Below are 22,639 nucleotides of genomic sequence, written 5' to 3'. Positions count from 1 at the left end.
GTTAGAAGCAGTGAAAAGTTTTTATCTAGGGTGTAAGGCATGTGTACGTGTAGGAAGAGTGGAAAGTGATTGGTTCTCAGTGAATGTAGGTTTGCGGCAGGGGTGTGTGATGTCTCCATGGTTGTTTAATATGTTTATGGATGGGGTTGTTAGGGAGGTGAATGCAAGAGTTTTGGAAAGAGGGGCAAGTATGAAGTCTGTTGGGGATGAGAGAGCTTGGGAAGTGAGTCAGTTGTTGTTCGCTGATGATACAGCGCTGGTGGCTGATTCATGTGAGAAACTGCAGAGGCTGGTGACTGAGTTTGGTAAAGTGTGTGAAAGAAGAAAGTTAAGAGTAAATGTGAATAAGAGCAAGGTTATTAGGTACAGTAGGGTTGAGGGTCAAGTCAATTGGGAGGTAAGTTTGAATGGAGCAAAACTGGAGGAAGTAAAGTGTTTTAGATATCTGGGAGTGGATCTGGCAGCGGATGGAACCATGGAAGCGGAAGTGGATCATAGGGTGGGGGAGGGGGCAAAAATCCTGGGAGCCTTGAAGAATGTGTGGAAGTCAAGAACATTATCTCGGAAAGCAAAAATGGGTATGTTTGAAGGAATAGTGGTTCCAACAATGTTGTATGGTTGCGAGGCGTGGGCTATGGATAGAGTTGTGCGCAGGAGGATGGATGAGCTGCAAAATGAGATGTTTGAGGACAATGTGTGGTGTGAGGTGGTTTGATCGAGTAAGTAACGTAAGGGTAAGAGAGATGTGTGGAAATAAAAAGAGCGTGGTTGAGAGAGCAGAAGAGGGTGTTTTGAAATGGTTTGGGCAAATGGAGAGAATGAGTGAGGAAAGATTGACCAAGAGGATATATGTGTCGGAGGTGGAGGGAACGAGGAGAAGTGGGAGACCAAATTGGAGGTGGAAAGATGGAGTGAAAAAGATTTTGTGTGATCAGGGCCTGAACATGCAGGAGGGTGAAAGGAGGGCAAGGAATAGAGTGAATTGGATCGATGTGGTATACCAGGGTTGACGTGCTGTCAGTGGATTGAATCAGGGTATGTGAAGCGTCTGGGGTGAACCATGGAAAGCTGTGTAGGTATGTATATTTGCGTGTGTGGACGTATGTATATACATGTGTATGGGGGTGGGTTGGGCCATTTTCTTTCGTCTGTTTCCTTGCGCTACCTCGCAAACGCGGGAGACAGCGACAAAGCAAAAAAAAAAAAAAATATTTGCATGTGTGGACGTGTATGTATATACATTGTGTATGGGGGTGGGCTGGGCTATTTCTTTCGTCTGTTTCCCTGCGCTACCTTGCACATGCGGGAGACAGCGACAAAGCAAAATAAAAAAAATAAATAATATATTTGAAGAACCAGAGTTATAAGATTAAGATCACATGATCCCAGTATTCATTAACATAAAGAAATTAAGTGATCAGCAGCTTTTGTCATCCTTTTTAGGCAGATGTGGGTGTGATGATATATAAAAATGGAAATGGGTAATTAGGCCATAGCTGAGTCAACAGCAATGGTCGACATAACATGAAAAGTTTTTATGTTTTTTACCTACAGCTGGCTTCTGTCATACAAAGATTCTGGTTCTCCTGGATCTCTCAATAAAGGTCAATGACAAGCAGATTATTTTTACTACTGTATCATTTATTCTAGACTAATTCTAGACTAATTTTCATTTATGAGAGGGTCAACTTGCTCTCCACTCACTTTCACAATCACAAAAAAAGAATAACAATATTCCGTTTTAACCCTTTCATCAAGTCATTCCCTTAACATAAAAAAATATGCCAAGCAATACTTTATGAATCAGGTATCACAATCAAATGATTTTATGCTCAAGTTCAGAGATGCCAACTGGGCAGTTGGCCTCCTCATCATATTCACACCACTCCTCATCCAAGTTCAGGTCTGTAAAACGCGTTTTGCTGTCCACTCCCTCACACTGCCATCCACCCTGTGAACACAAAAATTCATTTGCTGTAAATGCAGGTGAAAAGATAGATGAGGAATATGGAAAGAGACAGTAAACTGTATGGGCAAGCCTAAGAGAGCTGAGCATTTGAAAATACTTTGGGATGAGAAAATTTAGAGGAAATAACGAGGTACATAACTAAGGTTTAGCTACCACTGCCAATGAAATGCATGGCAAACAGATACTGTGTCCAAAATTCTCCCTTTTTCACTATCAAAGGGCAAAGACAGATACATACAGCAACACAAAAACACTCAGCTATGTACTGACACTATACAGTGGTGCCCTATATACATGCAGTCCCTACCTTACAGTTCAGTTGAGGAATAATGGGAGACTGCAGCATAAGCTTTGTTTAAAAATCTAATGTTTCTACAAAATGAAAAGCGTGCAGGGAGGCAACTAATTATATAAAAGGTGCAAGAAATTCAAAATAGAGTTTGGATGTTCTTATGCCTAGAGTTGATGATGGTCTGATGTTGAGTTTAAAATGTTTGTTTGTAACAAACTGTACATAAGTGAACAATGTATTTATAAGTGGTGAGACATAAAAGACTCAATTTCATCAAAATACTAACTCTAATCACCAGAGTAAACAATAGAAATGAGGGTACAGCTTATACATAATTTACTGTAATTTTTGTTTTAACAGTTAAAAGCTCAAGTATTTTGAGGTATTTTTCACACATTTTGAACACTGTACAATCTTATGAATACATCTTATGAATACAAAATTCTACTGGCAAAAGTATGTTTCAAAACTATAGGTACTAATGCCCTTATCAATACCCCTTATCATTTTCTCACGAGTCACCTTTTGGGATAATCTACTACCACAATGCAAATTTAAGACTCTAAAATAACAGGAAATGAGATTTAGAAATGTCAGAAAAATTATTTTTACTTGAGGATTAGGGCAGAATCGAACAAGAATTCTTTAGTGAATGCATTGATTTCAAAAATTAATCATGGAATGAAACTTTTGCTGTTGCTGTGATGATTTTTTTATTCACTTCTTCAAAACTTTCCACTTAGACAGAATGGTAAGTTGTACAGGAGCGTACTGACTCACAGGGTGACAGCATGAACAGAGCATCAGATTAGGGAGGAGCAGTGTGGTTTCAGAAGTGGTATAGGATGTGCAGATCAAACATTTGCTTTAAAGAATAGGTGAGAAAGACCAGAGGGATTTGTATGTGGCATCTATGGCTCTGGAGAAAGCATATGATAGGGATGATAGAGATGCCTTGAGGAAGGTCTTAAGAATATGCAGTGTGGGAGAAAGTTGCTAAAAGCAGTGAGAAGTTTTTATCAAGGGTGTAAGGCATGTGTATGAGTAGGAAGAAAGGACAGTAAGTGGTTCTAAGTGAAGCTTATTCTGTGGCAGAGGCGTGTGATCTTACTGACTGTTCAATTTGTTTATGGATGGGTTGATGAGGGAGGTAAAGAGAATCTTGGAGGAAGGGGCAAGTGTACAGTCTATAGGGAATGAGAGGGCCTGGGAAGCAAATCAGATGTTGTTTGTTAGTGATGCAGCATTGGTGGCAGATGCATGCGAGAAACTGCACAAGCTGGTGACAGCTTGGAAGAGTGTGTGAGAGTATATGAGAATAAAAGTAGTTATTAGGGTTAGTAGGGTTAAGGAGGGACAGGTTAGTTTACACGAAAGTTTGAAAGGAAGAATCTTGGAGGAAGTGAAGCATTTTAGGAACCTGTGAGTGGAAATGGCATTCAATGAAACCATGGAAGTGGAAGTGAGTCATAGGGTGGAGGAGGGGATGAAAGTTGTGGGAGCACTGAAGAATGTGTGGAAAGAAAGAACATTATCTGGGAGGTCAAAAATGGGTACATTTGAAGGTATAGCAGTCTCAATAGTATTATACAGATGTGAGAAATGAGCTATAGATAATGCTGTGTCGAGGAGGGTGGATGTGTTGGAAGTGAAATTTATGAGGATGATGTGTCGTGTGAGGTAATTTGATTGAGAAGGTAATGAAAGAGTAAGAATGGTGTTGTAATAAAGTGTGGCTGAGAGGCCATGGAGGGTGTGCTGAAATGGTTTTGGACATAAGGAGAGAATGAGCGAGGAAAGGTTGATAAATAGGATATATTCATCAGATGTACTGGGAAAAAGGAGAACAGGAAGACCAAATTGGAGGTTGAGGGATGGAGTGAAAGGTTTTGAGCAATCATGGCCTGAATGTGCAGGAGGGCGAAATGCGTAATGGGATAGAGTGAACTGGAATGATGTTCTATACTGAGGTCTACCTGCTGCCACTGGACTGAACCAGGTCTGTGGGGCCTGGTTGTGGATAGGGAGCTGCGGTTTTGCTGAATACACATGATAGCGAGACTGGATGTGAACAGAAGTGGCCATTCTATGTCTAATCCTAGCCTTTCCTTGTTAACATGGAAAATGGCAATCAAGTATGAAAATAAATGAAAGAATCCAGTGGTACTCATTTATGCTAAAAAAATAACTTAGTGCTAGCTGCAATTTAATGTGTTTGGAACCCCTGTTCTAGTATCATCACATCCCTCAGACACATTGGGACCTCACCTGCCAAGCATGCAAGAGTTAATTAATTACATAATCCCTTTCAATGGGCTCCTACTGCTTCAAGGCTGTACTACATCCAGTTTGGACTGAAAAATTCCTCAATGAGACTGTACTCCTTTTTATCCACTGGGGTTAATATAATCCTACCAAGGGTGATTTTTCATCTACAGCACACACTCACTATAAATGTATGAAGATAAATATATCTTGGTCACATGGTTTTGATAAAGATATTGTGTTAGAAGGTATGAACATGACCTTATCTTGATATTTCAAACACTCAAATGTAATGTGCCTGCAAACACAGTTATATCATCATATGACAAAAATGTTGACATCCTTATGAGGTATCTGTTATTCTATCATCAGTAAAACCAATTCTGATTTCATAGAATAAATCAAGTACATACAATTCAAACATCCTTTATCAATACCCAGTGTATTAAAGAGAAATGCAAACTTCTAGACATTTTAAAAATACTTCTCACTTTGCACACATACTTGATTTGTTAACAAAAACAACATTTACATTCACATCTCTACATACATAAACTTTCCAATCCATCTGATCTCTAATAATTCCTCTGGCATCCTCATCTGATATATCCCTAACTCTTATTGATTCTCTCATGGCATTTACTCATCTCTGTGGTTTTGCACTCCTTGTACCTTTGACTGTACTATTATCTGATTCTGACCAATCTAACTTCTGCCATACATCCAAATGAACACAGCAGGATGAGAGACTTTTAAGGATACTGAAAGGGACTATCCAACAGAATACAATATTATTATGATTTCCATACTTTCCCTACCATGATCATCATGGTGCCTCTCATCACACCTAGCCAACTTTTTCAAAAGGAAAAGTTATTTTACTTAAAATGTTCTAACTCAACTCTTCTAGAGACCCACAGAAATGATGCTACTAAAAATAAGGTCACACTAAAATTTAGTATGTGTCACTTCATCTTAGACAATGTCACTACAATGATCAATTCAACTTACTCCAAACTGGAAGTCAGCAACGCTCATCCCTCGACATTCAAAGGCAATAATCTCTTTAAATTTGGGAACATCCTCAGCTGTGTAGACTTGCTTTTTACTGGTAAGAACAACTGAAAAACAACAGAATTTCATTCCCTTTCATACTTATATATAAAAAAACTTTTCTCATACAAATATCACAACAGGAAGAAGTTAAATCATATATAACAAACACCAACCTAACTGCAGCTTTGGTACTGATTCTCACATCCAAACTGCATCTAACACATGGATCAATATCCCCACTGTTCAGTCCCTTACAGTTTTTCTCAACTTTACTTGTCTATACCTATATCTCCATTTACAACTACTTACTCCTTCACTTATGTATATCTCCTTTATAGCAGTGTGACAAATACAATCAATAAACTAACCATCTTGGGATGAATCAGCCTAAGCCAGTATACATATTTTAGTTTCATGTAAACTCCAAACTTTTCTTTGTAAAGTAATGGGTTCAATTTCACTTCCATCATTCTGAACTTTTGATGATATATTTTCTTACATAACATCAAAATATTCAAAAAATTATTCTATAATAGAAATGAAAAAGAGAACATGTATAAAAAGCAATAGTTACATAAAACATAACAGCAGTTTATTGTCATCTCATTTAAGTGAGTGATCTAAATCTGTCTCGAAGTCAGTCAGTCCTATAGATAAAGAAGTACTCACACTTTGTCATGGAAAATTCCAAGAATAAATGTTAAAATTACATGCTGGTCTTCAAACCAAAGGCCTAAAATGAATGTAAAAGCAATGTCAGCTGGTCCATACAGAACCAATGAGCAAAAGTAAATAAATGGTTGTGGCTTGTTATGCTCTGCCATTTCACCAGCACTTTTGCATCAACAGACCAGGCAGGTTGCACGACTGCATGGTCAGCAAGTCCCTCTGAAAGGGCATCAGCAAGCCTTGTGTGTTTTATATTGGCACATCCTTTTGGATACTTCAGTTTTGGGTTAAGCTGCTTTACCCACAATAAGCAAGTGCTTTGTTAAATGTTCAAAAGGTTCTGTCCATAAACAAGAAATAGAACAATACACTTTTGCAATTCTGCAACACACCTATTCTGCACAGCTAATAGTTTTCCTGATACAATACTGTATATGGTTGTCAAAGACAAATAAAACAAATATCTTTACTCACTGAAAGCATGGCTATCCCTAGAATTACTGCAACTAAAATGAACTGTGTAATAATAATGTAATTTGTAGGATTCAAGTACACTAGTCAGACCCTATACGGACTTGCAGGAAAAATCAAGTTTTCTGCACTAGTATTGGCTCTCCTCCATATGTTTCTAACTCCACTTTTAGATCCCTGACAGTATATGACTTGGGTAGAAAACAATCCAACTAAATTTATTCTTTTATGCAAGATTCTAATGACATTACTGGATCTCTTCCTAACACTTGGAGGTGACCATGTATTTGTAGATTATCTTAAATTGTGCAGACATTGGATGAACTCCTGTAAGTTAATGATTTTTACAGAGAGGACTGACTGAAAATCCAGCCTGATATAAGAAAGTTTAATTCAATGGCAATATAAAACATTGAAATTAACATGTAGTCCATGTATAGAATAAGAAATTGTCTCAGCAGGTTTGAAGTGCAGTTCTGTACTCAACTTACTCAAGGTGTTAACATGATTGCAGAGTTTGCACTTGAAAAGCATATTGCAGGTGCCCCGTGATCCTGGAACATCTATATGCTCGTCACCAGATACATACTGCCATTTCTCACTCATCTCGTTACAGGAATTGCATTTTGTCTGTAAGTTTGAGAAAAAATTATGACAATCAATGACTGATTTAAAATACTAAGATTACACTACCTTACTAAAATGGTGGAAGTCAATACATCTATAAAAACAAAGTACATGTGAAAATCATCAGTAATAAAGTAGTTTAAGGATACCACAGAAGTATTCAGTGAAAGAAGAAAAGCAAGAAAGAAGAAAAGCAAGAAAGAAGAAAAGCAAGACAATGGTCTAAAAACAAACAAACAATGGTCTAACAATTAGAAGACATGTTATCAAATAAGGTGGTGATGGGGAAGGCTATGAGGATCACATATAATGTGGGTTTGATAAATATAAAAGTCACTGAGACAAGTGAGGAAATTAAAAGTCTTACAAAAAATTGCCTTACTTCCCCTCTTAGTCTACAGTCACCTTAATTCTCTGGATTTCCACACTGACATTCAATTGCCAGGTGGTTTATGTTCTATGTGTGTTCACTTCTACAAATAATGAATCATGCATGAACCTTTCAGCATAAACTCTTCCCTATTTGGTGCAACACAACACTGACATTAACTCTGGTATATCTGGAATATAACACTTAAAAAGGTGTTTGTGCATGTAACTACCTATTGGTATGGTATGAGGAGGGATTTCTTCACTCATGGAGCATCAGTTCTTGATTTTTCTGTATTATGCCCATAACCATAAGGAAAATGAAACCTTGTGGTTATCAGCATATTCTAAATCAGCGCACAATTTCTGAACTACAGGTACACCACCAAATTTCCGGTAACTGACGGTTCGGCACCTCCTTTAGTCTGGACAAAATTACGTGAGGGAACTTAAAATTACTGCAGCCACCGGACTAAGTTTAGTGAGCAGCCACAGATGGCGTTGTGTGTAGGGCGCGCTTATTTAAATTCTTTACACTGCACTTGTTGGAGGTGATACCGCAATTCTGTGAGATTCTCAGCTTATTTTGTTTAAATGTAACCCTAGCTATGGCTTCTAGACATTGGTGTCAAACGTAAACACCAGTCCATATCGATTCAAGATAAAGTAGAACTGTTGAAAAAAATGGACCGCGGTGTTTCGGTGCATAAGCTGTGACATCTACAGTGTTCGTTCATCAACTGTTTATGATATACAGAAACAAAGGAAGAAAATATTGAAATTCTATGCAGACAGTGATTCCAAGAAGCAAAGGGCAATTAGAAAAACTATGAAAGATGGTAAGAGTACTGAGCACAAATGAGTGATAATGGAATGGTTTCGACAGCGTCGAAGTGATGGAGTGGACTTCTTAGGTAGCATGATAATGGACCAGGCTAAGTTGTTCCATAAAGAACTTAAATTACAACATGAGCGTGACTATAGTGAAGGATGGCTTCAAAGATTCAAGAAGTGTCATAGAATTTCCATGAATAAAGTGAGCGGAGAAAAGTGGTCTGCAAACCACGAAGGAGCAGCCGAGTGTGGATGAATTTGCGAAACTCATAGCTGACAAGCACCTCAGTCCTGGCAGTTGTATAATACAGATGAAACTGCATTATTCTGGCGATGCACACCTAGGAAAACACTAACAACAGAAGACAAAGAAGACCCCACAGGATTCAAACAATCTGACAAACTTACCATCTTAAGGTGCTCAAACCTTTAGTATTCATTCATTTTAAATTTCTAGCAGTCTATGGTATACTTTAGACACATGGGAAATGTATAATCAGCGGGTTAGACATGTGTTGATGAATTATTATTATGTGACCACAGTTGGTCCAGCAAACTGTTAACCTGAGCAAGATTTGGAACCAATAGTGCCAGAAAATCGGTTGTGTACCAGTACATTCAATTTTTTAAACTTCAGTATGCTATCTCCATTTTTTCAATTTCATTACTCAGTTTAATTAACTCAACCAAAACTCTTATACTACTATTACAGCACTTCTAACAAATTCCTTGTTTGATATAATATTCAAGTGGTTTAAAAGCTTAAAATTTTGTGATCAAGACACCTCTTACTCTTCTCTCTTCCATGGCGGGCAAATCTAACCTGTCACTAAAACACAGTTCTCTTAATTCTGGTATCATCATTGTCAACCTTGACTAAATCTTTTCTACTAATTTAATGGGCTTCTGTCATTTTTAATAATTACACTTGAGGAGCATTTAGCATTCTACCTTTGGCCTATTAAGGTGTAAAAAGTTTCTTGGATATATCCTAATAATTCCCAGCAGACAATGGAGCTCTGGTGACAGGTTAGGCATAATGACTCTCAAGTCACTGTCACATGTAGATTGCTACAGCTTATTTCCTGCAATATTCATATCAAGGCCTTCTTTCAAAGTGTCCCATCCTCATTACTTTACATTTACTCAGCTTGAATTTAATTAATCATGTATCAGACTAGCTTAAGAGTCTGTTTAGGTCCTCTTGTAAGTTAAGCAATCCTCTTCACTTTATACTTCCCTCATGACCATGGAATCACTTGTAAACATATTCAAGTATAAGTCCAATCCTTCTGTGCCCTAAGACGAAACCCAGCAGTACAACCTGGTGTGTAACTCCATGAAATTACCAAATAACTTCTATCCATCAAGGTAGTCTCTTCTTGTATAAAGGTCCACCTTCTTTACCAACCTCCTATGTGGTACATTTTCAAAAAAATTCTGGCAGTCCCGATACAAAGAATCCATCCAACCTCCTCTTGTGTCGAATACAGAGCTCATTCTCACACAGAAGTCTAAGAGGTTTGTTACACATGACCTTCCTTGAATTCATGTTGTCTCTCATTTAGGTAATTGTTGCTTTGCAAGTAGTAACATATTTGGTTTCTCATCATCATTTCAAATATCTTACAAACCACACTTGCCACTAGAGACTGGTCTGTAGTTCAGTGCAACTTTCCAGTCTCTTTTCAAAAAGACAGGTAGACACTGGCCCTCTTCCACTTCCTTGACTATATACATTCCTCCAGCAACATTCTGAAAATTTCAAGTTGCTCAGACTGGATACTTCAGTGCAGCAGACAAAATCTGATGAATTCAATGCCTCCAAAATCCAGTTTCTACCCATCTCTCTATGAAAAGTCCCATTCAACTTTCCTCTCACCTTTGACGGTTCTGTAATTCACCCTTTTGACTCTCTATGAACATACTGGGTATTGCTGTAACATCAACTCTATCTTGGAAACACACATTACTGATATAGCTATGTCTGCCTCTAAGACACTGGGAGTCCTGCTTAGATGCTAAATTTCCTTTCTTCAGAACAGTTACTCCGTTTATACTGAGGAGTGATCTAACCTTGTGTGGAGTACTTAAAGAGTTGAGTCAAAAGCAATCCACCTTATAATCTCTCCAAGGCTAACTTCAAAACTTGAAATGCTTGCCCTACACTGCAATGCTGGTTCACTTTGCTTCTTCTATAGCTATCACTTTGGTTTTTGCTCCCAACAGCTGGCTGCTCATGTGGCTCTACTACCAGCTAGACCACGAAGTTCTCAGCAAGCTGCTGCATCACATGTTTACTGTGCGGCTGTTGGCAACTCATGGGTGGGCTGTACAAATAACAGCTTCTTTCCCTACACCTCAAAGTTTTGGAACTCTATAACCTCCCATGTCTTCCCCAGCAACCATGACCTAACATTTTAAAAGACAGGTTTTTCACTTCCTCCAAAAATCATAAATACCTTCCCTTTTCTCACCTTCAATAACCTTTCTTTATTTCCATTAAGCCCTAGCCTTGATGTGGACTTTTGTCTCTGACTGTAGCAAAAAACAAAACAAAACAAAAAAAAAGCTCACTTTTCAGCACATAGAGAAATTTCACTATGACCACGAGACTTATATGGGTCAAGGTCATTTAGTTGTCTCTTTATATTTTATTCTATAAGCTTCTGTGCCTCCTGTTATTTGGGCTAGTGTCTCCCACTTGGAAAACGTGTGTGTGTGTGCTTATACAAAACATTAAATAAATAATTATGGCAGGTTTAGTGATAACACATAATCTACAAACACATATATACTATACCTGTAAGTATAGGTATGTATGGATTGTGTGTATCTGTAAACCTTTGTTTACCTTGATGCAATACTGGAAGTCATCACCTGGAGCTTCAAGATTTGTCACATTCTCAAACTGGGCTCGGATGGCTACCTTATACACCTGCAGGCAAGAACAATGTGAAAACTCTCAAGCAAATGAAGAAAGCTGTGTCTATAAATAACATGAGGCACCAATCTCACCAAGTGTACAAAGGAATAGCCTGTCACATAAAAAAAAATATACCCCATGAGATGTGTTTCTGCCTTAAAAACATGTACTGTATGTAGAACACAATAACATCCTATCTTTCAAAACTCTTGGTTTACAGTACATGAAAAATGACTTTTTTCAAAATCAACTTAGGAATTCATGCAGGCATGTATCCCCAAATCTAATCAGTTCATCAACTCAAGGGATACCAATAATGTTAGTATGAAATTATTTTTGAGTTATATGTGTTAATATGAATGTGTCCACAAGCAAACAGGCAATTAGACACGTGGGTAATGAGACAGTGTATTGCTCATGTCTACAGTAGTTGGGTATAGCAATCATTCAATGCTCAAAAAATAACATATATTTCTAAGTCCATCAGGTTAGCGTTGATGTTCTTATAAGCATTATAATATTCAGTGACTGACGTTTAAAAGTTTCCATGGCTGGGTGTTCAGATGGTGGTTACCCAGTGTAAGATACATTCATCTCAACCAATTTACAATGCTTCTTGAAAATTAACAAAGATATTTCTTTAAAAACAAAAATTATCGGATAACTGATTCTCTGCTAGAAATGAGAAATTTCTCGTCAATGAATTCTTTATCCCAATAACCCTTCTCCCCTTATAGCAACCTTAAGTGAATCTTTGAAGTGAGGAGGACTTTGGTTATTACGGAAGAGTATGGGATGAAATTTGAATAGTTCCATGTAAATAGGACAACTAAATATACCTAACCTGCCTGAAGATATGCTAGCCTTGCCCACCCTAACAGCATATCCTGGAATAACTTAACTTTAGACTAAACACCAATTAATTTACATATCCTGTCTAAGGAAGAGGTAGGCTACCCCAGCCTAACCTTGCCCAGCATATTCTAGCCTACATGAAAAACTGTAACAAGGAACATTCATGCATGTTCCTCACATTATCTATGTGGACACATGGCTTTGACAACAAGTGAGAATTTGTAGAGGAAAATGAATCTAGAACAGCAGTACTCATAAATTTCCTACCTTCAGTCTTACTATGAAATACATCACATGTGAGCAGGTTGCTGTTCAAAATTTGTGCAGTTCCTCACAAAGAAATTTATTGTATTTTCTTAAGACTTTTTTAATGTGTAAGATACCTGAAGAAGAAATCCATTTCATATTCTTCCTAAACAAAATATAAGATGTAAGTAATCACGTAAGGATATCATGGTCATGAAATCAAAATAATGTGAGGAACATACACTAAAAGGGACATGATTATGGAGAACATTAAATGCACACACAAAGCTCCCAATTTCAACATATTATCTTCTGCCTCTCATCATTAATTTGTGTTTATCATGATTATATATCTTAAACATATCTTCTACATGAAAAGCTGACAGGGAGGTATACCCGCCTGCGTATCGAGAGGGTTAGTGACAGGTGCTTAGTGAGCCAGCACTTCAGTGGTTATCAAGTTGCAATCCTCTGGCCCAGGTAGCTGTCTTTTATTTTCTTTCTGCCTCACTCATATGTGAACTACTAGCATTCTGTCCAACAAACATATCTCCTTGTCATAAGTAACACTTGACAACACATAACAGCTCATTCTTCGTGACTGTAGATTTTCCTGCAGAGCATAATAAGCTAGCCCAGTATTTTGGCAAAATGGTAGACGTAGTAGGTAGGAACATTTGGGCAGGAGTATTAGGTCGAAACATCAAGTAGTAGAAGTAAGTAGGAGCATTTAATGGCAGTAGTCATTAAGTAAGAGCCTCTGCAAACACTACACTAGTTGCCCTCTGCCAGTATCCTTTTAAAGTTGAGGCACCAAAGGCTAAGAAGCAGCACTGGAGTTCACTAGTTATGGAGATTATTGCCGTGGCCACCCCCTTGAAGGAGTTCCAATTGGTTCAAGTATCAGATACAGTTAAATAGATACAAAAGCTGAAAACTCCACTGTTAAGCTAAAACACACAAAGTGAATAATTACCCACTGAAGAAAAATTATGAAAGCGATCTCATACAACTTGCAACTGAGTTTCATTTTCACTAATCTAATGTCTCATTTCTGTTTGTTTTTTTCTCAAAAGACAAAGTAAAACAAATACGGGAAAAATTTGATGACAACCTTCAGTCTGTGATGGTCATTCAATATCTACCCATCATATATAGATACATTTCTACTTATAAACCTGCGATTTTGTCATGAGGTAATGCCTAGTTTACGACAATTAGCAAACACTTGGGTAAAGTACAACAATCTTATATGGAAAATATCAGCTCATAAGGAAGGTTACGTATAGTGACCATAGGATCTGTTGATATCTTAAGAGAGTTTAACTAACATTTCCATTAAGGAACCCACAATTTCCATGTTATTCATAACCCACACCACTATTACCTAATACTATAAGATACTAAAATTCTCCCGATCATAATTCCCTAGTATAAATCTAATACCTACACTCAACAGTACACATAAGAAATTCTCCGCAATGCTACAGCTAATAGGACTAATTAGGTTAAGGTTCCATGGCCCATATCATGACAAATCATGCTTTATTAGGGTTAGTCAATCAATTCTTCAACAATCATAATCACATTTGATACCAGAAGAGAAGGTTATGTATATCAAAAGGAAAAAAAAAAGGTAGGTCTCACTAATGTGAAGGTGGTTGTAAGCTTGTAAAAATCAAAACATGAATTGTCACCCAGAAGCTCAATGGGGTAAAGTGATTTTTCTTATTGTGGCTACTTATGATGTTTTCGATGCTATGGCACCCAGGCAAAAAATAATCTAGTCACAGGCCGAACTTGTCATGATGTTTTCGATGCTAAGGCACCCAGGCAAAAAATAATCTAGTCACAGGCCAAACTAGACATGATAGCCTGGGGTGAACGTGTTTGGAGAGACACACTTCCCCTTCACAAGGTACTGTCCAGCCAATCCTATGAACTGACGATGTAGTTAAAAGGAAGTATTAACCATGAGATAACCTACTCGTGGAACAAGCTAAGTCTGGCACTAGTATTTTCTGCCTCTATAGGGTGTCATTCCACAGTAACACCACAATTGTTCTCCATTGCCACTTCGCCACATACCGGCATGTTCCTCTATGCAAAGACGTTGTGTTCTGGAGAACGAGTTGATTTTTGTCCTTTTTTTCCCCCCTCCAATCTGCTGTTATTTTTTTCCCTCCAATCTGCTCTGTTATTTTTTCCCCTCCAATCTGTTCTATGTTATCTTTATTGTCAATGGAGCACTGTCAAGTAGTACGACTGGTAATTCCATACTTAAAAAGAATAATGGGATTATAGTACTAAATTCAAACACAAGATGGCAGTAGTTATATATATATATATATATATATATATATATATATATATATATATATATATATATATATATATATATATATATATCCTCGGGTATTTCAACTTCCCATTTCACTCCTATTACCAGAATATCACAGTAGGAGGATTTTCAAATACCATATTTCCTAAAGCCTTTAAAAAGGAAACAAAAAAATTAATGGAGATAGAGGACTCCTATAGAGAGTTATTGAATTTTAAACCTAGTGTTATAGAGTGAGATTGGTGAAGTTTCAGACACAGTTCCACTGGAAGGAGCTGTTGTGGTGGTGACAAGATATATTTCAATCAAGGTGAACATGTATATAGTAGTATTCCTAATGTCATTACTGCATTCCTTTACCAATGGTTCAGCTGAGGAAATGGAGACGCCTTCAATCAGCTTAGTTCAACCGCAAAAACGTATTTCTTATTCAGCCACAAATACGCGAGATACAAGTCTTCTGTTCTTGTTAACTTTTGAATGAAGTAATTGTCAATGTCAAACCGAGAGTTTATATTTTCCTTCCACTTCTATGCTTATCAGAGTGTATGGTAACTCAGCCGTAATTAAACAGAAAATGTTGTCTATGGTAACTCAGCCGTAATTAAACACAGAAAATATTGTCTATGGTAACTCAGCCGTAATTAAACAGAAAATGTTGTCTATGGTAACTAAGCCGTCATTAAACAGAAAATGTTGTCTATGGTAACTCAGCCGTAATTAAACACAGAAAATATTGTCTATGGTAACTCAGCCGTAATTAAACACAGAAAATGTTGTCTATGGTAACTCAGCCGTCATTAAACAGAAAATGTTGTCTATGGTAACTCAGCCATAATTAAACAGAAATTATTGTCTTTGGTAACTCAGCCGTAAACAAAAGATATTGTCTATGGTAACTCAGCAGTAATTAAACACAGAAAATATTGTCTATGGTAACTCAGCCGTCATTAAACAGAAAATGTTGTCTATGGTAACTCAGCCATAATTAAACAGAAATTATTGTCTTTGGTAACTCAGCCGTAAACAAAAGATATTGTCTATGGTAACTCAGCAGTAATTAAACAGAAAATATTTCCTATGAAAACTCAGCCGTAAATATCTCTAGTTATTTTTAAAATACGTCTTGAATGCTCTCCCCAAAAGATAGGCCGGACTGGATTTTTCTTTTCCGTACTACTAAAGCTAATTTTTTTTCCCGTGAGAATGTAAAGTTAATAGTTTTGGGAAAAGAATATTATGAGAGTGAGGAGGAGGGGCTATGAAAAAGGGGGGGGGCCATGAAAGGGATAGCTACGGCAGAGGATAAAGCCTTGAATATCTTTACAGCCATATGGTTAAAAATCAAGATACTTATTCATACCATTAAAGTCATAAAAAAGATTTACAATTTTGTGTTCAAATGCTCATCCGTTTTAGGCTAAGATTGATTTGAAAGTACAAAATGGCATTTTGATTTTCTTGAGTATTTAGGAAAAAAAATGTATTTGGTATAGCATAAGCCTTCCAATTACTTCAGTATATGTTAAGCTTGTATCTCTTCGTAAATCTCTTCTATCATAATAATTCAGCAATATGAAATATGTTCTCTTTATATTATACAAATTCACGTCATTATCCTGTATAAATTCAATAACAGTTGGGAACCAACACAATAGTCTTTGAATTGAGATATATGATGGCAACAAAGCAGAAACTTATATAATAAAAAATGTTTTACACTTTACAAGCCCAGAAATTCTCATATACCGTCGATATGTTTGTATAATGTTCATATGCTTGAAAATTCAGATAATTTGTCCCTATTTGGTAAAGTAGCATGTTTAAGGTTTGCAAGATCTTGATTTTTTTTTCGCAATATTGCATTAAGTCTATCATACATCTCCGATATCGACCATTTTTTTTTTATCACTCAAATCCATTTTTAAGCGCGTTAGTTTCCCCTAACACAATGGAGGTTAAATGAAGCATATTATGCATAAATAAAGCTACTTAACAATCTACTTCCTCCCTTGGTTTGTTCTCTTCGTCCTCGCTATATAAAATGTGTATGTGTCTCATTTACCCTTCATTATTCACTCCATCACACAGGTAAAATCTTAAAGTTACTCTTCTTGAAAGAGATCCTCAGAATTAAGGAGAATATGAGGAAATAAAACCAACCATATTCACCTAATTTATATCCCATTAAGCAATTGCGTGTGCCAACCCTCTGGTGATGTGGCTCAGTACTATTGTAGAGAACATGTATAGCTCTCGGTCATTCATCGCAAGACTCAAGCACTTTTATCGTATATGGTCTAGTGCTTGTCCAACTCGTTAGAAATACTTTCACGCCAGGGAGAAGAATGAGAAGGTGTGGGTTGTTAAATCGTTAAGTGAGAGGATTGTAACCAGTGTATAAGAAGTGGAATTTTGTCACTTAAAGGGGTAAGTGTGTGAAGGGTAGAGGACAATGTATGGGTCTCAGACAACCCCCCATGGGATGGCTCAGAAAGTCATTCATTCTTTATATTATTATTCCTCATCAGGAAAACCAGGGGAAATTATTTTCTATTACAGTTTGGGAGTTTTAATGTTTTCTGTGACTAGAAAGCTCTACTCAACCAAATTTTGCATGAGAAAGTGAACAAAGTTCATGGGGCCTCAATAAGTTCAATAATGATGTCATATGCAATGGAACGACTGTCACTTGTCAAGGTTTTAGTACTGTGCAGATAGTTAAAGCGTGATTGTTATGTACTTGTGCTGTATGAGATGAGTGGGGCGAGGTGGGTAGTTTAAGTAGTAGATTGTACAAAAGCTATACTGAAAGTATTGTAGGGGTTGATGATAGATTGGAGGGCCCAGCCCAGGCTGTGGGTGTAGGATGACATTTTTGATATTTGTCTGATATGGTATGAACATAGGCCATAGGTCATCTCAAGGTATCAGTTGACTGTATATTTAAGGTGCATATAGAGGATAACCACATTCCAAAGCATTTTTGGAAACAAAAAGTAGAAATGTACTAAAGAGGGAAATTTTGGCAACTCCATATACAGATGGGTTCTTTCAGGACTGTTTAAAATTTCAGTTGATTTGAGTCCAAAGAAATTTCAGTCTACTTCATTCTAGCTCATAAACAAAAAATGTATTGCCAGAGCTAAATTAAAGCTAGCTTCAACTATAGAAGTATTTTCTATTGCAAGTGCACGGGAATCGTCAGGCATTTTGAGCTTAGATGAGGAATCAAAGAAAAATGCACACGACCCCATCATAACAGGGGTTTATAGAGATGAAATGTACAGTCATCCTAACACTAGTTCAGGGATGTTCCTCATAAGGCTCGTATGAATCCGTACATTGCCTTATTTAAGTGATATGAGTATTTACAGATACATTCTTGGTACAAAATGGCTAAATTTCTTTACTGCCTTACCTTTATTGCACATCCATTCTGTTAATTGAGGAACATTACCTATCTCAGCCTTTTTGTACTCCATAAATTTTGTACTCCATATATTTAATGTAGCAGGGTGTCATTTCTAGCTAGCGAGTACATTAGATTTTTTTTCCCTCTCTCAGCTCCAAATTGCCATTAGTATTTGTAACCTAACCTTAAGGTCACATACACTGAACCACTTTCTCACACAATCTCCCAAGGAGATAGGTTGATAACAATCTATTCATGGTCTAGAATTAATTTAACACTAAGTTATATTCCATTGTAATAGTTTTGGAAAGCTAGGATATAAAAACAGCTCAGAACCTGCTTTTAGTACAGTTTTATACATTTGGAAAAAATAATTATTTAAACTAGAGGAGAATGCAGATTTCGGATTTCTTAAATTCACTGTACTGTAATATATTCTATTAGTACAATGCATCATGCCAAAGCACAGACCATATTTTGATTATAACAGTTATAACAGTTCAGTAGGCAACAGTGAGTGAGTGTTTATGCAAAACCCCTGTTTTTTAACTTATTTTGACTGTGAAGTTATAGACGTACTAGTCTCCTGTTTTTTACAATTATGCAAATGTTATGCATTATATATCCTTTTATTCTGATATTGGCCAGAGGTTATGAAAGAATCTACTCGACAATGTTTTTAAAAAAGTGGATGTTGTATCCAAAGTGTTTATTTTTATTTGTACTGCAAGTGTGAGTTGCAAGAATGAGAAAGTTGCAAGTGATATAGAAATTGAGGCCATTTTGGCAGTTTTGAGGGTGGGAGCGAGTGTATGGAAATTGATGAATATTGATGGGGATGTTTCAAAGGTACAATTCAATGAGATGGAAACAGCTATTCTACCAAGTCAAACAGCTCAGCCATACTAGCTTTTGTACAGAAAAGCTGTGAGATTAAGAACCTGTAAGACCAGAGGTCCCAGCTGTAGACCATTTGCCTTGTGAAAGATTTGCTAAATAGATACAGGTATCAATTTTTAGATTTAGGATATTAAATATATTTATCATTAGATTTAGATATGAATGATTCCTAATTTACATTTATACTGTACGGTATTATGTATTGCTATTGTGATGATATACTTGAATTTTGAAGTTAGAATATATCACCAGATACTTAACTTGTCTTTTCCAAGAACCTTTTTTTACTCCTATAGATATTATTGAATGATGCATTATGAGATTCAGATTTTTTTTCATAGTGATTTTCAGACAAGTGAATTTATGCACATTTGTGGGAGAATATATTTTCATATAGATTTTTTTCATGTAAATCATTGTTTTTTTGTCTCCATTACAGATTCAAAGGAATTATTGGGCTACGCCTAGACTGTATACCTCCATTGATATTGAAAAAGTAAAATGAAATAAAATGTGAAATGATGATTGTATTTTTTTTGAATTATTAACAGTAAAGGGTTAAAGAACAAAATATACAAAGAAAATATGAAACCCAGAAAATTATATATATGTTCATTTATGTACTTGATAATAATGAGTTTAATACTTACATTAGCAAGAAGTCACTCGGATAACTTTGAACATGTTTGACCTAATTTGTGCTTTTCCCTTACATGTTCCTCATTTATCTCATACTTTTGTGTACTGTATATGTTGATATACATAGGATATGTATAATCTCTCTCACTGTCTTTCTCTTATCCTTATGTACCCTGTTAGTAATTCTAAGTTGCTAATACTTGCTCATTAGCTTGTAGTTATTCTTTTAGAAAATGTATAAAGCAGTTGTTTCATATTTCTTTGTAGAAGAAGCCATATCTGTTTGGAAACGTTTAACTACAAGGATGAGTGGTCTAGGAGCTTTAGCAGTCAGTTGGGGACCAGCTTTTTTGAAGGCCATGCCTCATATCATAAGGGTCATCAATGGACTGAGTTACTTATGGTCAGAGATAAGGAAGACAAAGAAAGAGGATGATACAGTATTAAAGGTATGAGCTGCCATGTGAATGGTACAGTATCTAAGAATTCTTTTTAGATTTTCCAATATAGGTGTAATTGAAATTTATCTTAGTTCTTGTAAGTGTAAAAGATCAAGTATACTGTCAAGATTGTAGAAGATATTGCATTTAGATATGATTTTTGACAGCTAGAGACTGAGTGTGAATGAATGGAGCCTTTGTTGTCTTTTCCTAGCGCTACCTCGCACACATGAGGGGGGAGGGTGTTGATATTCCATGTGTGGTGGGGTGGCGATGGGAATAAGGGCAAACAGTATGAATTATGTACATGGGTATATATGTATATGTATGTGTGTATATATATATATATATATATATATATATATTTTTTTTTTTTTTTTTTTTTTTTTTTTTTGTCGCTGTCTCCCGTGTTTGCGAGGTAGCGCAAGGAAACAGACGAAAGAAATGGCCCAACCCCCCCCATACACATGTACATACACACGTCCACACACGCAAATATACATACCTACACAGATTTCCATGGTTTACCCCAGACGCTTCACATGCCTTGATTCAATCCACTGACAGCACGTCAACCCCTGTATACCACATCGCTCCAATTCACTCTATTCCTTGCCCTCCTTTCACCCTCCTGCATGTTCAGGCCCCTATCACACAAAATCCTTTTCACTCCATCTTTCCACCTCCAATTTGGTCTCCCTCTTCTCCTCGTTCCCTCCACCTCCGACACATATATCCTCTTGGTCAATCTTTCCTCACTCATTCTCTCCATGTGCCCAAACCATTTCAAAACACCCTCTTCTGCTCTCTCAACCACGCTCTTTTTATTTCCACACATCTCTCTTACCCTTACGTTACTTACTCGATCAAACCACCTCACACCACACATTGTCCTCAAACATCTCATTTCCAGCACATCCATCCTCCTGCGCACAACTCTATCCATAGCCCACGCCTCGCAACCATACAACATTGTTGGAACTACTATTCCTTCAAACATACCCATTTTTGCTTTCCGGGATAATGTTCTCGACTTCCACACATTTTTCAAGGCTCCCAAAAATTTTCGCCCCCTCCCCCACCCTATGATCCACTTCCGCTTCCATGGTTCCATCCGCTGACAGATCCACTCCCAGATATCTAAAACACTTCTCTTCCTCCAGCCTCTCACCATTTAAACTCACCTCCCAATTGACTTGACCCTCAACCCTACTGTACCTAATAACCTTGCTCTTATTGACATTTACTCTTAACTTTCTTCTTCCACACACTTTACCAAACTCCGTCACCAGCTTCTGCAGTTTCTCACATGAATCCGCCACCAGCGCTGTATCATCAGCGAACAACAACTGACTCACTTCCCAAGCTCTCTCATCCCCAACAGACTTCATACTTGCCCCTCTTTCCAAAACTCTTGCATTTACCTCCCTAACAACCCCATCCATAAACAAATTAAACAACCATGGAGACATCACACACCCCTGCTGCAAACCTACATTCACTGAGAACCAATCACTTTCCTCTCTTCCTACACGTACACATGCCTTACATCCTCGATAAAAACTTTTCACTGCTTCTAACAACTTGCCTCCCTCACCATATATTCTTAATACCTTCCACAGAGCATCTCTATCAACTCTATCATATGCCTTCTCCAGATCCATAAATGCTACATACAAATCCATTTGCTTTTCTAAGTATTTCTCACATACATTCTTCAAAGCAAACACCTGATCCACACATCCTCTACCACTTCTGAAACCACACTGCTCTTCCCCAATCTGATGCTCTGTACATGCCTTCACCCTCTCAATCAATACCCTCCCATATAATTTACCAGGAATACTCAACAAACTTATACCTCTGTAATTTGAGCACTCACTCTTATCCCCTTTGCCTTTGTACAATGGCACTATGCAAGCATTCCGCCAATCCTCAGGCACCTCACCATGAGTCATACATACATTAAATAACCTTACCAACCAGTCAACAATACAGTCACCCCCTTTTTTAATAAATTCCACTGCAATACCATCCAAACCTGCTGCCTTGCCGGCTTTCATCTTCCGCAAAGCTTTTACTACCTCTTCTCTGTTTACCAAATCATTTTCCCTAACCCTCTCACTTTGCACACCACCTCGACCCAAGCACCCTATATCTGCCACTCTGTCATCAGACACATTCAACAAACCTTCAAAATACTCATTCCATCTCCTTCTCACATCACCACTACTTGTTATCACCTCCCCATTTATGCCCTTCACTGAAGTTCCCATTTGCTCCCTTGTCTTACGCACCCTATTTACCTCCTTCCAGAACATCTTT

The 22,639-nt window shown here is 37.2% G+C and overlaps 2 protein-coding genes across 6 annotated transcripts in view; one reads left to right on the top strand and one right to left on the bottom strand.

Moving 5' to 3' along the window:
• Positions 1-1,620: 1,620 nt before the first annotated feature.
• LOC139748167 (CXXC motif containing zinc binding protein) lies at positions 1,621-14,828 on the bottom strand. 3 transcript variants are annotated; one of them, XM_071660885.1, is made up of 5 exons: positions 14,668-14,828; positions 11,407-11,490; positions 7,214-7,352; positions 5,538-5,647; positions 1,621-1,951 (listed from the first exon to the last, which is right to left on the bottom strand). In XM_071660885.1, exons 1-5 carry the CDS (start codon positions 14,671-14,673, stop codon positions 1,817-1,819), a joined length of 474 nt encoding a protein of 157 aa, XP_071516986.1. In that variant the 5' UTR covers positions 14,674-14,828; the 3' UTR covers positions 1,621-1,816. The 3 variants fall into 3 exon arrangements, with proteins under 3 accessions (XP_071516986.1, XP_071516987.1, XP_071516988.1); XM_071660886.1 differs by lacking the exon at positions 14,668-14,828 and adding an exon at positions 14,552-14,574; XM_071660887.1 differs by lacking the exon at positions 11,407-11,490 and having other exon boundaries at positions 14,668-14,818.
• Positions 14,829-17,116: 2,288 nt separating this feature from the next.
• The window catches only part of LOC139748301 (uncharacterized), a 31,158-nt gene continuing 25,635 nt past the window's right edge, over positions 17,117-22,639 (top strand). For all 3 annotated transcript variants that reach the window (XM_071661300.1, XM_071661299.1, XM_071661298.1), the window contains exons 1-2: positions 17,117-17,350; positions 20,142-20,323. In XM_071661300.1, coding sequence (XP_071517401.1) covers positions 20,180-20,323 — 144 coding nt within the window. In that variant the 5' untranslated portion in view covers positions 17,117-17,350; positions 20,142-20,179. The remainder of the gene's footprint in view (positions 17,351-20,141; positions 20,324-22,639) is intronic.

This window comes from Panulirus ornatus, chromosome 73 (assembly GCF_036320965.1).
Source record: "Panulirus ornatus isolate Po-2019 chromosome 73, ASM3632096v1, whole genome shotgun sequence".
In the NCBI taxonomy this organism is placed as follows: Eukaryota; Metazoa; Arthropoda; class Malacostraca; order Decapoda; family Palinuridae; genus Panulirus; species Panulirus ornatus.
This window is presented reverse-complemented; position numbering and strand designations above follow the sequence as displayed.

What these genes read in the sequence shown, in the direction of transcription:
- LOC139748167 (XM_071660885.1), bottom strand. An exon ending in CAATCATGTTAACACCTTGA is followed by an intron (nt 5,648 to 7,213) that starts GTAAGTTGAGTA and finishes GTTGTTTTTCAG; the next exon opens with TTGTTCTTACCAGTAAAAAG. An exon ending in TTGCTGACTTCCAGTTTGGA is followed by an intron (nt 1,952 to 5,537) that starts GTAAGTTGAATT and finishes TTGTGTTCACAG; the next exon opens with GGTGGATGGCAGTGTGAGGG.